Source organism: Pseudophryne corroboree, chromosome 5 (assembly GCF_028390025.1).
Source record: "Pseudophryne corroboree isolate aPseCor3 chromosome 5, aPseCor3.hap2, whole genome shotgun sequence".
Classification (NCBI taxonomy): Eukaryota; Metazoa; Chordata; class Amphibia; order Anura; family Myobatrachidae; genus Pseudophryne; species Pseudophryne corroboree.
The window spans coordinates 360,624,468-360,645,800 of record NC_086448.1 but is presented as its reverse complement, the minus strand read 5'-3'; the positions used below and the strand labels follow the sequence as shown (position 1 = coordinate 360,645,800).

Below are 21,333 nucleotides of genomic sequence, written 5' to 3'. Positions count from 1 at the left end.
TTGGTACTGGTATGGTTAACTTCCTCGTAAGTTTAGATACGGATGAATCCACCAATGGTGGGTTCTCCCATGTAGCTGTCATGGCCTCTGGAAACGGGTAACTCGATTTAAATCTACGAGGAATAGAAAACCGTTTGTCCGGATTTTTCCGTGACTCCAGTAACATTTTATTAAGAGATTCCGAGATAGGGAAACACATCGGAGATCTCTGTCGTTTAGTAAAGACTACTTCATCATTCGTCAGTGGCTCCTCAGTTTCTGTAAACTCCAGCGACTGACGAACTGCTCTGATGAGATTGTCAATACCTGGGCTGTCAAAGTCGTCACCTTCTGACTGTTGTTCTATTTCGCCCTCCTCATACTCCTGTTCAGTGAGATCTAGTATCCCAGAGACAGGAAAATTAGTAGGAAAAGGAAACTTATCTTTTCCACTCAAGGTGGACTTATGACCAGCTTGAGATTCTCCAGGTAACTCAAATGGTCTCATTTTAAACTCAGATCTTGCCGCCTCTCTTTCTTCACGAGAGGCGGCCAGCTCTGATTGTAAACCAACTAATACATCTGCAAGTAAAGCCCACGGAGGGTCCTGAGATGCTGGCTTTACTTCTGGAATGGAAATCGTATTTATGGCTGTATTAACAACACATGCTGTACATGTGGTGGATCCATCAGGCAACACACTCTTACAGACATGACATGACAAATGTTTCTTAGATTTTGCTGGTGTCTTACTCATTATGACAGACAATACAAACTCCACACAGACAGACTGCACGACTCAGTAATAACACCAAAGTTCCTGGTATATATCTTAGGCAAGTGCAGTGCCTGCTAATACGAAAACTGACCCAAAAATTCCCCTAGTACCACTCTTAGCTGAGATGTAAAATAGGAAACCTGGAACAGACAGGAGAACATTAAACATACTAAGCACCAAGTTTTTTTTTTTTTCTTAAAACTTAACACTGCCCAATACTGTTAAAGTCTCCCCCCCCCCCACTCCCACGACCTCCGTGTACAGCACCGGGTCTGGGCCTGTGGAAGTTTTTGCAAAGGGCCGTGTGAGCGGCCTGTCCTGTAGGCCCCGGACAACGGAACTCCTCGGCTGCTGCGGGCGGATGGCGGAAGCAGAGAGCGTGCTGCATAGAGCCGTGGAGCGGCCTATGCACACGTGCTCCCGCCCGCCACACACAGCATGGCGGCGTGTCTGTGTAGCCAAGCAGCGCTGCTGCTGCGCAGGGAGCAGCGGTCTCCTAGGATGCTGGGGGCCGGAGAGTGAGAGCGCGCCCCGGGCAGCGGTGAGTACCAAATAATCCCCCACAGTGGAGCGGCAGCAAGCGCTGACCGCCCCAACCCAACATACCTGGACCGTGACAGAAGTCTATGACGGGGCTTTCATCCAAGCTCCGTCCAGCTTTCCTGCAGGCAGCCTGCAAGTGGAGTGAGGGAGCTCTTTACAGAGAGGTCCGACACTCACGGCTACTCAGCCGCTTCCACTGTCCCTGACCCACGCCTGTTAGAAGGGGGGAAAGGACGTGGAAATTGACGAAAAAAAACTTAGAAGAAAAAAATTCCAATACTTTGTGGACGAGCTCCACTATGCCTTCTAACTGTGTCGAGCACAGAAAAAACACTGAAGTGCTGCAGGATATGGAGGGGAGGAGTAGTCTCAAAATTAATTTATTCAGTGCCTTCTTCCGGTGGAAGCCGTCCATATCCCAAGAGTACTCCAGTGACCCCTAGTGGATGAAAAAGAAAACCACTGTTGCGTAACGGAGGAGGCACTGGAACCACTACTCCCGTCTGCAAAAGTTTTTGCATAACCTCTTGAAAGGTAACTTTTGCTGCGGGTAAAACTGGCAAGCCCAATTTAAAAAATCTGTGAGGAGGAAGTGCTTGAAATTCCAGCCGGTATACCTGGGAAAGGAGGTCACCCTAGGATCCTGGCAGGACGTCGTCCACACGTGGGCGAAGTGTTAAAGGCGAGCACCTGAAAGTCGCACTATCGTTGGGGCCAACCGTCACTAAGGCTTAGTGGCAGGGAACCCGGTGGTCTGGTCCAGGGATGCAGTAGTTGCAGGTTTACTTGACTTACCACGAGATCCTCTGGGAGTAGTGGAGACCCCTCGGCCCCTGCCTCTGTACCTTGCCACATGAAATGACTGCAAGGAGGGTCCTGGGTAAGAACCTGGAGAAAATAAGAATTTACTCACCGGTAATTGTATTTCTCGTAGTCCGTAGTGGATGCTGGGGACTCCGTAAGGACCATGGGGAATAGACGGGCTCCGCAGTAGACTGGGCACTCTAAAAGAAAGATTAGGTACTATCTGGTGTGCACTGGCTCCTCCCTCTATGCCCCTCCTCCAGACCTCAGTTAGGTAAACTGTGCCCGGAAGAGCTGACACTACAAGGAAAGGATTTGGAATCCAGGGTAATACTCATACCAGCCACACCGTATAACCTGTGATAACCATACCCAGTTAACAGTATGAACAACAACTGAGCCTCAATCAACGGATGGCTCATAACAATAACCCTTTAGTAAGCAATAACTATATACACGTATTGCAGAAGAAGTCCGCACTTGGGACGGGCGCCCAGCATCCACTACGGACTACGAGAAATAGAATTACCGGTGAGTAAATTCTTATTTTCTCTGACGTCCTAGTGGATGCTGGGGACTCCGTAAGGACCATGGGGATTATACCAAAGCTCCCAAACGGGCGGGAGAGTGCGGATGACTCTGCAGCACCAAATGAGCAAACTCAAGGTCCTCCTCAGCCAGGGTATCAAACTTGTAGAACTTAACAAATGTGTTTGAACCCGACCAAGTAGCAGCTTGGCAAAGCTGTAAAGCCGAGACCCCTCGGGCAGCCGCCCAAGAAGAGCCCACCTTCCTTGTGGAATGGGCTTTTACTGCTTTTGGATGCGGTAATCCAGCCGCAGAGTGAGCCAGCTGAATCGTGCTACAGATCCAGCGAGCAATAGTCTGCTTCGAAGCAGGAGCGCCAACCTTGTTGGCTGCATACAGAATAAACAGCGAGTCAGACTTTCTGACTCCCGCCGTTCTGGAAACATAAATTTTCAAAGCCCGGACTACGTTCAGCAACTTGGAATCCTCCAAGTCCCTAGTAGCCGCAGGCACCACAATAGGTTGGTTCAAATGAAACGATGATACCACCTTAGGGAGAAATTGGGGACGAGTCCTCAATTCTGCCCTTTCCATATGGAAGATCAGATAGGGGCTTTTACATGACAAAGCCGCCAATTCTGACACACGCCTAGCCAAAGCTAAGGCCAATAGCATGACCACTTTCCACGTGAGATATTTTAGCTCCACGGTCTTAAGTGGCTCAAACCAGTGGGATTTCAGGAAATCAACACAACGTTAAGATCCCAAGGTGCCACTGGTGGCACAAAAGGAGGCTGAATATGCAGCACTCCCTTTACAAACGTCTGAACCTCAGGCAGTGAAGCCAGTTCTTTTTTAAAGAAAATGGATAGGGCAGAGATCTGAACCTTTATGGACCCTAATTTGAGGCCCATAGTCACACCTGACTGTAGGAAATGCAGAAAACGACCCAACTGGAAGTCCTCTGTAGGGGCCTTCCTGGCCTCACACCAAGCAACATATTTCCGCCATATGCGGTGATAATGCTTTGCTGTCACATCCTTCCTAGCTCTTATCAGCGTAGGAATTACTTCATCCGGTATACCCTATTATGCTAGGATCCGGCGTTCAACCGCCATGCCGTCAAACGCAGCCGCGGTAAGTCTTGGAACAGACAGGGCCCCTGCTGCAACAGGTCCTGTCTGAGAGGCAGAGGCCATGGGTCCTCTGTGACCATCTCTTTAAGTTTTGGGTACCAAGTCCTTCTTGGCCAATCCGGAACAATGAGTATCGTTCTCACTCCTCTTTTTCTTACTATTCTCAGTACCTTGTGTATGAGAGGAAGAGGAGGAAACACATATACCGACTGGAACACCCACGGAGTTACCAGTGCGTCCACAGCTATCGCCTGAGGGTCCCTTGACCTGGCGCAATATTTTTTTAGCTTTTTGTTTAGGCGGGGCGCCATCATGTCCACCTGTGGCCGTTCCCACCGATTTGCAATCTGCTCGAAGACTTCTTGATGAAGTCCCCACTCTCCCGGGTGGAGGTCGTGCCTGCTGAGGAAGTCTGCTTCCCAGTTGTCCACTCCCGGAATGAACACTGCTGACAGTGCTTGTACGTGATTCTCCGCCCAACGAAGAATCCTTGTGGCTTCCGCCATCGCCACCCTGCTTCTTGTGCCGCCCTGTCGGTTTACATGGGCGACTGCCGTGATGTTGTCTGACTGAATCAGCACTGGTTGGTCTCGAAGCAGGGGCTCCGCTTGACTCAGGGCGTTGTATATGGCCCTTAATTCCAGTATGTTTATGTGCAGACGAGTCTCCTGACTTGACCACAGCCCTTGGAAGTTTCTTCCCTGAGTGACTGCCCCCCATCCGCAGAGGCTTGCATCCGTGGTCACCAGGACCCAGTCCTGTATGCCGAACCTGCGGCCCTCGAGAAGATGAGCACTCTGCAGCCACCACAGAAGAGACACCCTGGCCCTCGGGGACAGGGCGATCAGCCGATGCATCTGAAGATGCGATCCAGACCACTTGTCCAACAGATCCCACTGAAAGATCCTGGCATGGAACCTGCCGAAAGGAATGGCTTCGTATGACGCTACCATCTTTCCCAGGACTCGCGTGCAGTGATGCACCGACACCTGCTTTGGTTTCAGGAGATCCCGGACCATGGTCACTAACTCCTGAGCCTTCTCCACCGGGAGAAACACCTTCTTCTGTTCTGTGTCCAGAATCATGCCCAGGAAGGGCAGACGCGTCGTAGGAATCAGCTGCGACTTTGGAATATTCAGAATCCAGCCGTGCCGTAGCAACACTTCCTGAGAGTGCGCTACGCTGACCAACAACTGCTCTCTGGACCTCGCCTTTATAAGGAGATCGTCCAAGTACGGAATAACTGTAACTCCTTGCTTCCGGAGAAGTACCATCATCTCCGCCATTACCTTGGTAAAAGACTCTCGGTGCCGTGGATAGACCAAACGGCAACGTCTGGAATTGGTAATGACAGTCCTGTACCACAAACCCGAGGTACTCCTTGTGAGGCGGATAAATGGGGACATGCATGTACGCATCCTTGATGTCCAGAGATACCATAAAATCCCCCTCTTCCAGGCTGGCAATGACCGCTCTGAGCGATTCCATTTTGAACTTGAACTTTTTCATGTAAATGTTCAAGGATTTAAAATTTAGAATGGGTCTTACCGAACCGTCCGGTTTCGGTACCACAAACAGTGTGGAATAGTAACCCCTTCCCTGCTGAAGGGGGGGTACCATTATTATCACTTGCTGGAGGTACAGCTTGTGAATAACCGTCAGGACTATCTCCCTCCCCGTGGGAGAAGCTGGCAAGGCGGATTTTAGGTAACGGTGAGGGGGCGTCACTTCGAATTCCAGCTTGTATCCCTGAGATACAATTTGTATAGCCCAAGGATCCACTTGTGAGCGAACCCACTGGTTGCAGAAATTTCGGAGACGCGCCCCCACCGCTCCTGGCTCCGCCTGTGGAGCCCCAGCGTCATGCGGTGGACTTAGTGGAAGCAGGGGAGGACTTTTGTTCCTAAGAACTGGCTGCATGGTGCAGCTTCTTTCCTCTACCCCTGCCTCTGGCAAGAAAGGATGCACCTCTGACTCTCTTGCTTTTTTAAGAACGAAAGGACTGCATTTGGTAATACGGTGCTTTCTTAGGCTGTGAGGAAACCTGTGGCAAGAAAGTCGACTTTCCAGCTGTCGCTGTGGATACGAGGTCCGAGAGACCGTCCCCAAACAATTCCTCACCCTTATAAGGCAAAACCTCCATGTGTTTTTTAGAGTCGGCATCCCCTGTCCATTGCAGAGTCCATAAGACCCTCCTGGCAGAAATGGACATTGCATTTATTGGAGAGCCCAGTAGGCAAATGTCCCTCTGGGCATCCCGCATATATAAGACGACGTCTTTCATATGGCTAAGTGTTAGCAATACGGTATCCCTGTCCAGGGTATCCAACCCCTCTGACAGAGTATCTGTCCATGCTGCAACAGCACTGCACATCCAAGCTGAAGCAATAGCCGGTCTCAGTAGAGTACCAGAGTGTGTATACACAGACTTCAAGATACCTTCCTGCTTCCTATCCGCAGGTTCCTTTAGGGCGGCCGTATCCTGAGACGGCAGGGCCACTCTTTTAGATAAGCGCGTCAGGGCCTTGTCAACCCTAGGGGAGGATTCCCAGCGTAACCTATCCGTTGGCGGGAAAGGGTACGCCATTAGTATTCTCTTGGGAATCACCACTTTCTTATCAGGGGAAGACCACGCTTCTTCACATAACTCATTTAATTTATGTGACGGGGGAAAAGTCACTGGCTGCTTTTTCTCCCCAAACATATTTACCCTCTTGTCAGGGACAGGGTCAGCCTCTGAAATGTGTAATACATTTTTCATTGCAATAATCATGTATCGGATGGCCTTAGTCATTTTGGGCTGTAATAGTGCCTCATCCTCGTCGACGCTGGAGTCGGACTCCGTGTCGACATCTGTGTCAACCAACTGAGATAGTGGGCGTTTTTGAGACGCTGACGGCCTCTGAGGCGCCTGGGCAGGCCCGGGTTGAGAGCCCGGCTGTCCCCCGGCAGCAACATAATCAAATCTCTTATGTAATGAGTTTACATTGTCATTTAAGACCTTCCACATATCCATCCAATCAGGTGTCGGCACCGACACCACATTTATCTGCACTTGCTCCGCCTCCACGTAACCCTCCTCAAACATGTCGACACAGCCGTACCGACACACCGCACACACACAGGGAATGCTCTGACTGAGGACAGGACCCCACAAGGTCTATGGGGAGACAGAGAAAGAGTATGCCAGCACACACCACAGCGCTATATACACAGGGATACACACTACCAGAAGTGAATTTTTCCCAATAGCTGCTGTATCAATACACCTTTTGCCTAAATTTATGTGCCCCCCCTCTCTTGTTACCCTCTTAGTGCCAGGAGACTGCAGGGGAGAGCCTGGGGAGCGTCCTTCCAGCGGAGCTGTGAAGAGAAATGGCGCTGGTGTGCTGAGGAAGAAGGCCCCGCCCCCTCAGCGGCGGGCTTCTGTCCCGCTGTTTCCGACTAAAAAATGGCGGGGGTTTTACACATATAATACAGTCTGTGACTGTATGTGTCTTTTTTATGCCAAAGGTATTCTTATTGCTGCCCAGGGCGCCCCCCCCAGCACCCTGCAGTGACCGGAGTGTGTGGTGTGCAGTGGGAGCAATGGCGCACAGCTGCGGTGCTGTGCGCTACCTTAATAAAGACAGGAGTCTTCAGCCGCCGATTTCATCACCAACTTCTGATCTTCTGGCTCTGCAAGGGGGACGGCGGCGCGGCTCCGGGAACGGACGACCGAGGACCTCTGCCTGTGTTCGAACCCTCTGGAGCTAATGGTGTCCAGTAGCCTAAGAAGCGCAACCTAGCTGTGAACAGGTACGTTTGCTTCTCTCCCATCGGTCCCACATAGCAGTGAGTCTGTTGCCAGCAGATCTCACTGAAAATAAAAAACCTAACAATTACTTTCTTTACTAGCAGGCTCAGGAGAGCCCACTAGGTGCATCCAGCTCTGGCTGGGCACAGATTCTAACTGAGGTCTGGAGGAGGGGCATAGAGGGAGGAGCCAGTGCACACCAGATAGTACCTAATCTTTCTTTTAGAGTGCCCAGTCTCCTGCGGAGCCCGTCTATTCCCCATGGTACTTACGGAGTCCCCAGCATCCACTAGGACGTCAGAGAAAATAACCTGTGGCGAGCGCAGCTAGCCACCGTGCCTTACCAGCGCTCGCCCCGCTACCGGCAACCTGGCGGGCAGGATGCCGCTGTCTGTATACTTAGATTATATAACAGAATAATAAAAAAGAAAATATACTGATGACGAGGGAATAAACCTTCGAAACGTTGATACAACCTGACGCTTTGTGACTTCATTTCTGAGTGCCGCCGACGCGTGCGTGCGTGTGTGTATATATGTGTGTGATTTTATATTATATATATATATCACACACACACATAGGCTGCCAGCGCTCACCATACCGGCGCTGACACCCCTGGAGAGAGAATAAATAGCATGTAGTGCGCCACTGTGCCCGCAGCGCGATGGGCGCAGTGAGCCTGTAAGGGGCCCTTTTAGGCTTGCCCCACTGCCTGCATGCCAGCGGTTGGGGATCCCGGCGCCGGTATGTTGGGCGGCAGGATCCCAAGCGCCAGCAAAACATAGTAGACCACACACACACACACACACACACACACACACACACACACACACACACACATATACATACAAATACCGGGGACGGGCAGTGAGGTAAATAGCTGAGGAGGCACTGGCTAGTATCAGAGCCAGATTTACACACAATATATGAGCCCATGGGTTCATGTGGGCATTATACACAGGTGCAGCAATACATACTGCCGGAAATTTGGGAAGGTTTGATCAGAGATGTGTGGAAAAGATAGGAAGGGGAGGCAGTGCCTCACCAGTCACAGCCTTTTTATTCCAGAGTTTTGACTATAAAAATGACTAAAATAACACAAAGACAATATCCCGTACATCGCTGATATATACTCTAGGTGCAGGGTGCTGGTCAGTGAGGAGGGCATATTGTAATTTTGAAGGGCAAAATGTTAGTGTTAGGTAAGGGATTCTGACAGCCAAGATGCTGGCGATAAGAATACAGACAGCAGCATCCCGATGGTTAGAATCCCGACACATATAAGTAAGTCTGCTACCCCTTCTCCTTACCCTCCCCCTAACCCTCTCTACCATCAGACTAACCATAACCCTCCCCATTTTACAGGATGCTGTGTGTCAGGATCCTGAACGGTGGCAGTATTCCAGCGCCGTCTTCTGACCGCTGGAATGCCAACTAGATCCCAAATTTTAGATGTGATGTTTCGCTACAGCTACTGTAACAATATACATATCTAAAATTTTACTATTCAGAATTAAAATATGCCCTCCTCACTGATCAGCACCCTGCACCTATATACATTTATATTTAAGATTACAAATCTGGCACCAAATGGTATGTGAGACAGTAGAGCAAAGTGTAATGACACTACAGGATACAGCAGTGAAACTTTGTAGTGACTGAATATCTATCTATATGTACCTTGGGTGTCACAGCAGTTGATTATGACTTCAAATCAAAGGAGTGCAGGAAACCAATTTAGCTTATGCCAAAGGCTAAAGTCAGTTTGTTCTCCCTTTGAACCCCTCTGCACTGGGGGCAATTCTGTTGCTGCCATGGATACATGAATAATTCCTTCATGTAAACCAGCACCTGCTCTCACCCACTTCCAACACCTGACAGAAGTTGATGATAAATTTCAACAAGAGACATTGGGCAATATTACAGTTTTTTTGCATCCCGTGATCTCCAGTCTAAAGTGACGGGTGATTGTGCGGCGCAACTGAATTTGTTTTTTTTCCACGCTGATCACGCCCATAAAGGTTGGGTTTAGCCGCATAAATCTGCTAAACCCAACCAAAGTGCTGGGCACGTGGGGTTGCGAGCTGAAATGCAGACATCGGCAGCCTTTGTGCCCAAATGAAGCTACAATTGAACAGCTCTATTTGGGCGCCATCTAGTGCCTGCCGGTTGGGAAATATTTGAATCATGCCCTTTGGATGGAATTCAATTAGGAGCGTTGTTCTTACCACCGTAGGAGCAGCTACAGTAAATGCCACACTTGCAGTACCACTGGTTTGGGGGATGCTTGTCTACAGCCACGGGCGGGGGTCCAGTGCGAGTCCAAGCCGCAAGGGGGGGGCGAGTTCCGAAGCTATTGCCAGCATTTACATGCCATTCCAATAGCAACTACTCCCCCCCCCCCCCCCCCCCCCCCCACACACACCCCACTCACAGGGGCCAGTTAACTGAATTCCCCCCTTTGTGTGGAATTTGTCAACATGAGACAGGCAGCTTCAGACTAGCTGCGCTTCAATGCTGGCAGCAATAAAGTGAATGCCAAGTACTTGAAGGAAACCCAGGATGTCGGTAGCAATGCTATGGCAACTCATATTTGTACTACTCAAAATATAGGATTCCTCCTTCTTCCTCCTCCAGCAACCTACTAGTTTCTCTGTAAACAAACCCATGGGTCCAGCAAGTCCCAGTATGTCTCGCGACAGCCTGATGCAATGATATATTGTGTTTGTGTACACGCTGCATGATTCACCGTATGATGACGGGATATATATCGTGTTTGGGGAGTGTTAACACGCTACACTGTATATTCTGACGTGCTGCACATAAAATAGGACAATGCAATGAAAGATGGGAGTAAACACTTCACGATGGTCATGCAAAGTAGTCGCAGGTACCATCATTGCATGGCATATTAAAATAAAGTTATTTTATGTGAATATATGGTTACATTTTTAAATACATTAAAAAAAACAATTGAACATTACATAATTTCTTAAAACGCATTCCCAAGTTCATACTAAAGTCACATAAAAAGAGCAAGGGTGGAACCATGGTTAAGCAAATTTTTTCTTATTTGTCTTTTTTATCTGCCAATACCAATATTAAAAAGCTGGCTGTTCTAATACGCTGATAGACAAAATAAAAAATTTACACACCCAACATATATACACACACACACACACACACACACACAATGAATCAATATATTCGTCACTCTTGGGTGTGTACCCAGCACTTATGGAGGTGCTAGCCTACCCCCAAGCTCTGCCCTCAATGTGAATAGATGCCTTGCACGTAGCAGCGAAAACAGCAATTTTTCCCACCCGCAGGACACTGTGGACGGCACTGGGTAGGTTATTTTAGCAGGGCACCGTATTTAGGGCAGGGTGCATTTTGTCACTTTAAAATCGGGCAGGATGCGGCACCTAGCTAAAAACAGGCTAGCGTGAACTCTATATAATATAATGTATGCGTATATACTTACCATGTCACTACAAGATTGTACTAGCCATGGTTTAACTTCCACGCACATGATACACTCAACTACGTATACCATCAATTTCGAAAAATGTGTTCTCCTGGTCAGCAGATTGTGGCCGTGTTAGGCTCCCATCTGACACTGCTTATACCGTTTTCAAAATTTCATAAATTACCCGGCATATTGATATGTCAACGCGGTTCGCTGTGCGGTGAGAAAGGGGTCAGTCCCATATTCCCGGGTAGTCTGTCCTGGTATTTCAACCCGAGGCCCGTTCACTGTATAGGCAGAGGCAGCATGGATACCTCATCTCCCAGCACCGCCTACCCGATGTCATCAGCACCAGCCCCCCCCCGCCCGCCCGCGATGGCAACCCGACCCGGGTCAGGAAGCCAATATTTGAAGATCTAATGCCAGGTCGCCCCTGGGAATGACCAATTTCCAAATCCTGGGTGCGACCTGGCATTGTGATCTGAAAGCGGCATTACAGTTGCAAGACAGACAGGGTTCTGTTCATTAATTATGAGCACTTCTTGTATGCATGGCAGTGTCTTTATAATTAAACAGGAACATAACTCTGTCAATATACTTCACACCTACTTTACAAACAAAGAAATAAAAAAATAAAAAAGACAAAGCACTGTTTTTAGATATATGGAGCCAACATAAGCTTTTCTGCAGTTACCAGTGCTAATAAATTTACGCTACGCAGACAGATGCAGTGTTTCCCAACCTTGGTGCTCAAGGCACAGTGACAGTCCAGGTTTTACAGATATATATCCATGCTTGAGCACAGATAGTTAAATCAAAATAACTGAGGTAATAATTAAGTCACTAGGCTATCCTTAAAACCAGGACGGTTAGTGTGCATTGAGGACCAAGGTTGGGTAACACTGAGATAAAGGATAACATGTTATTCTGCCGGATATTTTGCGTTTGCCCGGCGGGCGCATGCGCAGGGCCTGTCCTGCACATGCACCCGCATTTACGGTGGGTGACCCGCAGTAAATGCAAACACCTCTGCCGTCATTCGTGGGGCGGGAGGGGGGTGGTAATGCTCAGTTTTCAAGGCGGAGATGGAGCATTGCAGCGGCACTGGCTTCCAAATGGGAGGCATGGCGTGGGCGTGATAGGGGCAGCCGCTTCAATCAAAAAGAAGGTAGCAGCCCTCCTCCCGTCGCAGCCAGGCTGCACTAGCAGGAAGCTTCCCTACTTTCTGTGACCACACACTAATTGCGTCGCGATTGTAATTAGTGCGTGGTCGCAGGGGGGGCGGCAATTAGCCCAGCATGTAAAACAAAGGATTGCAAATTCTGCTTCTTAGCAGAATTTGCAATACTTAGAGAATAGGGTCCACAGCACGTAAAATGAGAGTTAAGGACCCCATATAGTACATCAGCAATCGTTTAGGGCAATTTGCTGTTTTGCAGATGATTATGCAAATAAATCTGCAACGTATGGGGTTCACAGACTGCGGATTCAGACCAAAAATCGATTTGGATTGTAAATCAGGTTTTCCAACATGTTGGATTTCACAGATCAGTTGCGGCGGTAGATTGGTAGTGTATGGTAACAATCAGCATATTTGCAGACCGTTTCTGGAAAACTGATAAGCCTTTCGAGGGGTGGTCTTCAGTTTGCCAGCGGCCGGGCTCCCGACTACCAGCACACAGATAGCTTTTCTCCCTCTTGGGGGTCCATGACCCCCCTGGAGGGAGAATAGATAGCGTGGCGCGCCACTGTGCCTGTAGCATGGTGAGCACAGCGAGCCCGCAAGGGGCTCATTTACGCTCGTCCAGCTGTCAGTATGCCAGCGGTCGGGATTCCGGCGCCGGTATGCTGGCCGCCAGCATAACATACTACACCCCTTTCGAGATTGGCAGATCTGTATTCGCTGAAAATGATCTGAAAATCACTGAAAAATCTCCGTAATTAATGGACGCAGATTGAATGACTGGGGAACCTTTAAATCTGGGGGCGGGGGGGAATCTCAGATGTGCAGTTTTTTTTTATTGCTGATGTATGGTGGCCTTCAGAAGCAGACTGGTTAGTGATTCAGCTCTTTCCATGTTTTGATAATTACCCCATAAATATCAAACATTTGAAAATGTCCTTCTCTGTGGATTTCTTTAATTGTGTACAGGTGAGTTAATCTGGATCAGTAATTATCCCTCCTGGATTCCTTAAAAGTGGAGACACACTATGGGGTCGAGCCTAATAGCTGTGATGATCTTGTGAGTGCGAGTCATCACAGCCATACTTTATGCAGCTCGAATACGCACAAAAGTGCTCACTGCCCTATAATGGATTGTAAGCTTGTGAGCAGGGCCTGCCTACCTCTATGACTATTTGCTATTACCCAGTTTTGTTTTATCATTCTTATTTCCACTGTAAAGCGCAATGGAATATGCTGCGCTGTATAAGAAACTTAACATAATAAATAAAGCTCCGACCAATTTTGTGCAAATTGGGGCTGATTTCAGGATCCTGGGAGGCGGAAGTATCAAAGGCATAGAACCTGATGAACGTGTTCACTGAGGACCATGTAGCCGCCTTGCACAACACTGTTCTGCAGACTTTGAATATTCCCCAATTGATGGAAAGGATCCGACATCTGAGTATTCAATGAACGTCCAAATCAGACAGGATTTGGCTATTCACGACAATGCCAATCCGACTTTTGTTAAAGTCGGATTGACATTGTCGGAACCGGGGCCAAAACCTGTCGGATTTGGCCCCGTTTCCAACAAAACACGTTGATCAGCTGCCGATCTGAGTGCTTTCCGACAAGTCGGAATTCCTGACTTGTCAGAGAATCTGAGCCGGCACTGAATAGGTCGAAAACCCTTCCGACCTAGAACAAGTCGGAAACCGACGTCTTTCCGAGAAGACAGCGGTTTCCGACAATACTTGAATACAACCATTTGACTGCATATGGACAGCTGCCATGAATACACCTTTTACGTCAAACTTTCATCCTGGGTTGCGGTCTGGTATGAAAAAATAACCGTGCGGTGTGAATAGCATGACCTGGATCTTGTGACCCGGATCACGCTAAAAGTACACAGAGCCGGATCGCCAACTTTTCAGATTATGTCATCTCCAAACGCCAGCGCAGTCTGTTTCCAGCTTGTGCTGTGAACAAGATCTGACCCAGCTGTGACATGGGTTGGAACAGTGGGGCAGATGTATTAACCTGGAGTAGGCAGAAGGAAATTATAAATCAGTGATAAGAGCAAGGTGATAAACGCAGCAGCCAATAAGCTCCAATATGTAAATTAACAGGAGCTGATTGGCAGGTGCGTTTATCACCTTGCACTTATCACTTCCTTATGCATCTCCTGGTTAATGCATCTGCCCAACAGTTTGAACCCAGGTCAGATCCAGCATTTTGGTAGAGAAGGTGGATGCTCGTAAAATGATCACAGCAGAGGGTTGATTTTAACATTTTACATGCAATGACTTTCATGTAACTTTCAAAGAAATAAGTAGACTGGTTTACCCTTTGGAAATATTACTACTAATTAGAATCTAATCAGCCATGCAATTTGCTCAAAAACGTGTGTGAAATGCTATGCAGGCTCCCTTACATTCAGCACTTTCCTTTGCATGAGCTTTGCCAGCAGCCAACATTAACTAACTTGCAGAAGAAAATGCTTCTTCTGCCCGACAAACATCTCTAGCTTTCCTCTAATCCAGATTGACATTATCTCTTTCACCTGAAGCACCAACCCTATGGGACTCAGGGTTTGCTTTCATCCCCTGGGTAATCTAGTTGTCTTCCATATTTCTAATCTGCCACTAGTATCCTATCGCCACGAGGTTAGCAGGCATACATTTAAAGATTTAGTTCACGAGTCTAAAGCTGTAATTGTACACAGTCCCAGAGGACACATATAGAATAACTTAGAGAATGTCAAAAACACTTAAAAAGAAAGTAACACCACTATTTGACACTCATACAAGAGCAGTATATTACAGGGATGAATTCTATACATGAAATATCTAGTTTTATATTTGAGTAACTACGCACAGCATGCTCTCTGCAGCAGGTGACCATGCCAGGAGGTGAGGCTTCTCAAACTAAAAATAGTCTTGACAGTTGGGCTCCTTGCTGCACAAAAGTGTCCTGTGTGTAGTTTGATGGATTCCTACCCTGGTTCAGAGCCAGTGATGTTACTGTAACTCAAATGTCATCAGAATCAATTGTATATCCTGCATGAGATTTCATAAGGGCACTGGGGCAGATGTATTAACCTGGAGAAGGCATAAATAAGGAAGTGATAAATGCAAGGTGATAAACGTACCAGCCAATCAGCTCCTAACTGTTAATTTACATATTGGAGCTGATTGGCTGGTGCATTTATCACTGGTTTATCACTTCCGGATGCCTTCTCCAGGTTAATACATCTGCCCCACTGTCCTCCACATGCAGCATGAGAGGTCTGTTGTGGATTGTGGAGGTGAAAACAAAGTTGCAAGGTCAGGACAATGAACAATTTCAATTGGTTGCTATGGGCAACATCTCCACTTCAATAAATCAGTACTTCAGTAAATATACCCTTAGTAGTCAACTGAAATCTCAGTCAGGTACATTCCACACCAGTAACTGGGAAAGTACTACCCTGGGATTTGCCATCTACCCTATTAAACTGATTCGTTGCCAGAGGGTACAACTAGACCCTGAAGATATTTTTGGGAGGGAGAGTTAAAGGTTAAAGCCTCCTACCAAGAATTATAGGCGCCAGAGAACAGAAGTGAGCCAAGCCTTCTTCCTTCTGGCAGCTCATAGACAAAAGGGAAGTTTAGAATTTAACAAGCATCTATGACAAAAGTACTTTAATTACACTTTAATGCTAAGCAATAATCAGTGTATTACAGTGCAAGAGGATTCACTACTAATAATATCAAGTTGCAAATACTATTCTCCGAAGTTTCCCATCTTTATAGTCAGTGAATAGTCATTCTTCACTCCCACCTGCCACACACTACCTCTGCATCCAATCCTTGCTTTAATATTCGTCAGAAACTAGTTGTGTTACTAGATATTCTGCCTCAGCTTGTAATTCTTGTTCAGTGTCTCAGATTGCAAGCTATCCAAAAACGTTACTATCATATGTAAGCGGACCACGCACATACATTTTTTCACTACTGCAAAAAGTGATTGTGTTTCAGCAACACAAATTTGCCTCCTGTTATAAAAGTGTTCTTAAGTGAGAGGTGAACCGAGTCCTGTATCCAGCTGGGTAACAGAGTAGAGATGGTAATGGATCATTTCACTGGTCAATGTTATTTTGCATAAGGAAAAAAGAGTGCTTTCCATAACAGGATTGTGTGTTAATTTTGGGAATACAAAGCCTTGCTAAAGTATTCACCCCACCTTGGCTTTTTACCTATTTTGTTACATTACAACCTGTAAATTATTATTTTTTTAATCTGAATTTTATGTGATGGATCTGCACAAAATAGTCTAAGTTGGTGAAGTGAAATGAGAAAAAAAATTATATAAAAAAGAATTTGTGTACATAATTTTTTTTTTTAAATTGGCATGTGCATATGTATTCACCCCCTTTGCTATGAAGCCCCTTAAAAGTTCTGGTGCAACCAATTACCTTCAGAAGTCACATAATTAGTGAAATGAAGTCCACCTTTGTGCAATCTAAGTGTCACATGATCTGTCAGTATAAACACACCTTTTCTGAAGGGCCCCAGAGGCTGCAACACCACTAAGCAAGAGGCATCACACCATGAATACCAAGGAGGGACAAAGTTGTTGAGAAGTACAAATCAGGGTTGGGTTATAAAAAAAATATCCAAATCTTTGATGATCCCCTGGAGCACCATCAAATCCATCATCTTCAAATGGAAAGAACATGGTACCACAACAAACCTGCCAAGAGAGGGCCAGCCACCAAAACTCACAGACCGGGCAAGGAGGGCATTAATCTGAGATGCAGCACAGGGACCAAAGGTAATCCTGAAGGAGCTGCACAGTTCCACAGCAGAGACTGGTGTATCTGCGCATGTGACCACAACAAGCCGTAAGCTGGGCTTTATGGAAGAGTGGCCAGAAAAAAAACATTAGTGTTAAAAATAAGAAGGCACGTTTTGAGTTTGCCAAAAGGCATGTGGACGGCTCCCCAAATGTATGGAGGAAAGTGCTCTGGTCAGATGAGACTAATATTGAACGTTTCAGCCACCAAGGAAAAGGCTATGTCTGGCGCAAACCCAACACATCCCATCACCCAAGAACACCATCCCCACAGTGAAACATGGTGGTAGCAGCATCATGCTGTTGGGATGTTTTTCAGCAGCAGGGACTGGGAAACTGTTTTGAGTCGAGGGAAAGATGGATCGTGCTAAATACAGGGATATTCTTGAGCAAAACCTGTTTCAGTCTGCCTGTGATTTTAGACTGGGACAGAGGTTCACCTTCCAGCAGGACAATGACCTGAAGCATACTGCTAAAGCAACACTCGAGTGGTTTAAGGGAAAACATTTAAATGTGTTGGAATTGCCTAGTCAAAGCCCAGATCTGAATCCAATTGAATACTGTGAATACTTCAGCAAGGCACTGTATTTAACACTTCACACATAGACCCGTATTGAATTAGTCTCAAAGCAGTACAATTCAATTGCAGCCCCTCCTGAGGAGTTAACAGAAACCCTCAGTAAAGGTGCATACACACTGGGTGTTTTTGCCCAGCATGTATGCACAGTGATGATCGCTGACATCGCTGGGCTGAAAATCACTCAGTACACAGTGATTTTTTTACCCTGCCCAGCTATGTCAGCGGGGGTGTACGGCTTTCCATAGCAGGACGCTATGGAAAGCCGTCCACCCTGCCGTTCATCTGTTGGTAATACCTGCAGATGAATGGCAGCCGCCATGGATTTCCCGTGCAAGGAAAAGAGCTTTTAATTGAATAGATACAAGCATATTAATCAATGCCAAAGCCATTTTCCTGGAGTGGTAAGTATTGAGCCTAACTGAATCTGGCCCATAGAAAAGCCGCATATAATATTCAACCATCAGTAAGCAAATCAAATTATCTGTTTGGATCTAAACAATCTGAATTGCTCTGCTTACATCCTTAGTTGAAACAACATTTTTATGGCTCTAATCAGACAGAAAGGTTAAAAGATTACAGTACCTCCTGTGTTGTTAAAAATGTACTCACACCTGTTTCGCTCCAACAAAATGCCTACTTAACATTTGATTAATTCTCTCAGAAGGTCACAAAAACAAGCTTAAACCTAAAGTGGTAATACAAAGTATTAACAATAATCAGCTGCAGCATAGGATATTAACTATTCCATTACAGTAGTGCCATCCAATAACTATAACATGTTAAAATAGATTAATACATTGTCCAGCATTGGACTCTTCCAAAACATTTTTTTATGTAGTACTCGATTATGTTGGAGTCAACACAAAAATATTAGGTATTGTTAAGCCAAGATACAGTGCTGATTATTTTTAAAACAAAGAAAAAGAAAAAAAAAAAAGAAAACTTGTAATTGGTGCAAATGGCTGCATCGCTAAGGATGCAAGCAGCCTGGAGCATAATGCAAGTGCAGCTCTCACTATTTCTTGTAGTTTTGAGGGGACTGAGGCTGAAACATTAATGATGCGTCTTCCATTGATATAGAAAGGACTGCGGGTTGAGTGTTGGGAAGGAAAGAATGGCATATATTGGAAACCACAGCATCAGCCATCAGAACAATAATACCCCTTTTCCACTGCAATTTCCCGGGTCTCAGCTCCGTGACCCTGGTCGGGAGCAGGGTTGAGGGACATGGGAGTTAGTCCCGTGTAGGTTGCATGTACACTGACCAAAATCCTTGGTTTTGCACATTCATGTCCAAAAACCTGGGATTTTGAAGTCAGTGGAAAGGGGATATAATGCAGCAGAACATTTAATAGCCAAATTACAGAAACAGATTTAACAATAAGAAACTGCAATCATTTTTCCTGATGTTAGGGCAAATATTGAAAAACAGGTGAGGAAAATGGAGCTCCAGAAATTATACAAGTTTATTAATACTATTTGACTATAGCGATAAAGGAATGGATACTATACAGGGTATCAGCAGGATTTACTGACGCTATGTGCTGGTGAGGATGTAGTCTCCAAATCTTACTGCCCTGAAAATCCGTGTGCAACTTGTCAGCAACTCCATCCATTGTCACACACCACTCAGACTCGCTTCTACCCCCACTAGCACCTACAGTAACATCTGCAGAAATGGCGTGGAATTCAATTAGGGCAATGTTCTCAACCCCGTAAGTGAAGCACTTAGGGTACCGCCAGACTTGCTAATTATTGTTAGCAGGCCCAAAGAGCCACATATGAAAATCAGTGAGCCTAGTGTGAGATTGGGCCATGACAGGAGCCCAGGTGCAGCTGCAACAGCAAGTCACCCATAACGGAGCAGACCACAATGTGTTGGCATATTTCATTGTGCCTACTTTATCCTAAAGCAAACACATTCCTCTTTCTGCAATAAATTATACATTCTTTATCAATGTAACATTTCATTGCATTATTCAAATGAGAACAATTTCATATTGTGACCCAGAGACAAAATACAGGGGCAGATTTATTAAGCCTGGTAAAGTGATAATGTGGAAGGTGATATAGCACAAGCCAGTCAGCTCCTGTCATTTTTCAAACCCAGCCGGTGACACGGCAGTTAGGAGCGGATTGGCTGGGACTTTATCACCTTCCACTTTATCACTTCACCAGGCTTAATAATTTTGCAACACAGTTCTGAAACCAGCTCTAGGCAAATCAGCATACAGAATCTAAATAAATGCATATAGATATAATCATACAAAAAATAACCAGTCAGCAACAAGAGCATTATTATCAGTAAGAGGTAAGCTATAAATAAGCTGTTCTATACAAAGTGATATGCCTATAACACAGATGAAAGGACATGTAAGGGTGTGTTACTTTGTGATGCAATTATATATTATACAGAGAAGGTGATGACAGCGGTGACACACAGCAATGATGAGCTGAGAGCAGTACACAGACACCACCTCCCCCCACGCTCCCTCCCGGCCCGGGTGTAGTGCCGGTGCAGCAGAGTTCCGGGTCCTCAGCCAATCAGAGGTGGACACAACACAGGACAGAGAGAGCCGGAAAGTGGTTGGCGACTGGGGGGAATGAGTAAAGCGAGACCGGGGAGCGACCCCGGGACAGGCCGGAGCAGTAGGCACGGAGCAGCATGATGTAGCGGTGTGCTGTCCGGCGGTTGCATGTGATATACAGACGTAGAGCAGCGCTCACACTGCAGCCGCCTATAGGGGTACAGGGACAGGGGGCACCACACACACAGGCAGCCTGACACGGAGGAAGCGCGGTGCCGCTGTGTGGAGCCCGGCTGCAGCCGCTGCCTGATCGCTCAGCGCAGAGCACACAGCACGGGCAGCGGAATAGCTCTGTCCTGGCAGCAGAGGGACACTCACCAGCAGGACTAGGACGCAGGCCGGATCGCTCAGCGGAAGGAAGATGGCGTGTCTCCTAGTCAGCATGCCTGGTGATGGAGCTACGGGTACTCTGCAACTCACACAGGACAGCCCGGACCATAGGCTTCCTCCTCCGGATGGTAGAGAGTATGTATCTAGCGAGGAAGGAGAACGATCCTGATGACATCACAGTCACATGACAGGGGTCAGTTCTATACCACGTGACCTCCCATCCTAGACGGCCAGGCGGAGCGGGAGGCTTAAATAAAGCTGCCACTGGGAAGTGGGTGACCGTCCCTCTGTGTCCTCTCACCTCCAGTGCTGCGCGGTCTCCGCTGTATCCACGACCGTGTCATTACACAGGATGCGGGTGCCCACAGAAAGGGATGAAGGAAATGATTGCCTGCAGCTCACTTGCATAGCTCTGGGTGTCAGTGTATGTTTCCACTTCATCTCTAATTTAACAAAGAACAGCAAACACATAAAGCTTTAATATGTGTGTGTGTGTGTGTGTGTGTGTGTGTATGTATATATATATATATATACATATACACTGCTCAAAAAAATAAGGGGACCACTAAAATAACACATCCTAGATCTGAATGAATGAAATATTCTTATTAAATACTTTGTTCTTTACGTAGTTGAATGTGCTGACAACAAAATCACACAAAAATTATCAATGGAAATCAAATTTATTAACCCATGGAGGTCTGGATTTGGAGTCACACTCAAAATTAAAGTGAAAAAACACTACAGGCTGATCCATCTTTGATGTAATGTCCTTAAAACAAGTAAAAATGAGGCTCAGTA

The 21,333-nt window shown here is 46.7% G+C and overlaps 1 protein-coding gene across 1 annotated transcript in view; it reads right to left on the bottom strand.

Moving 5' to 3' along the window:
- The window catches only part of ERP44 (endoplasmic reticulum protein 44), a 152,990-nt gene extending 132,227 nt beyond the window's left edge, over nucleotides 1-20,763 (bottom strand). The window contains exon 1 of the mRNA XM_063922655.1: nucleotides 20,521-20,763. Coding sequence (XP_063778725.1) covers nucleotides 20,521-20,586 — 66 coding nt within the window. The 5' untranslated portion in view covers nucleotides 20,587-20,763. The remainder of the gene's footprint in view (nucleotides 1-20,520) is intronic.
- Between the last annotated feature and the right edge of the window lie 570 nt (nucleotides 20,764-21,333).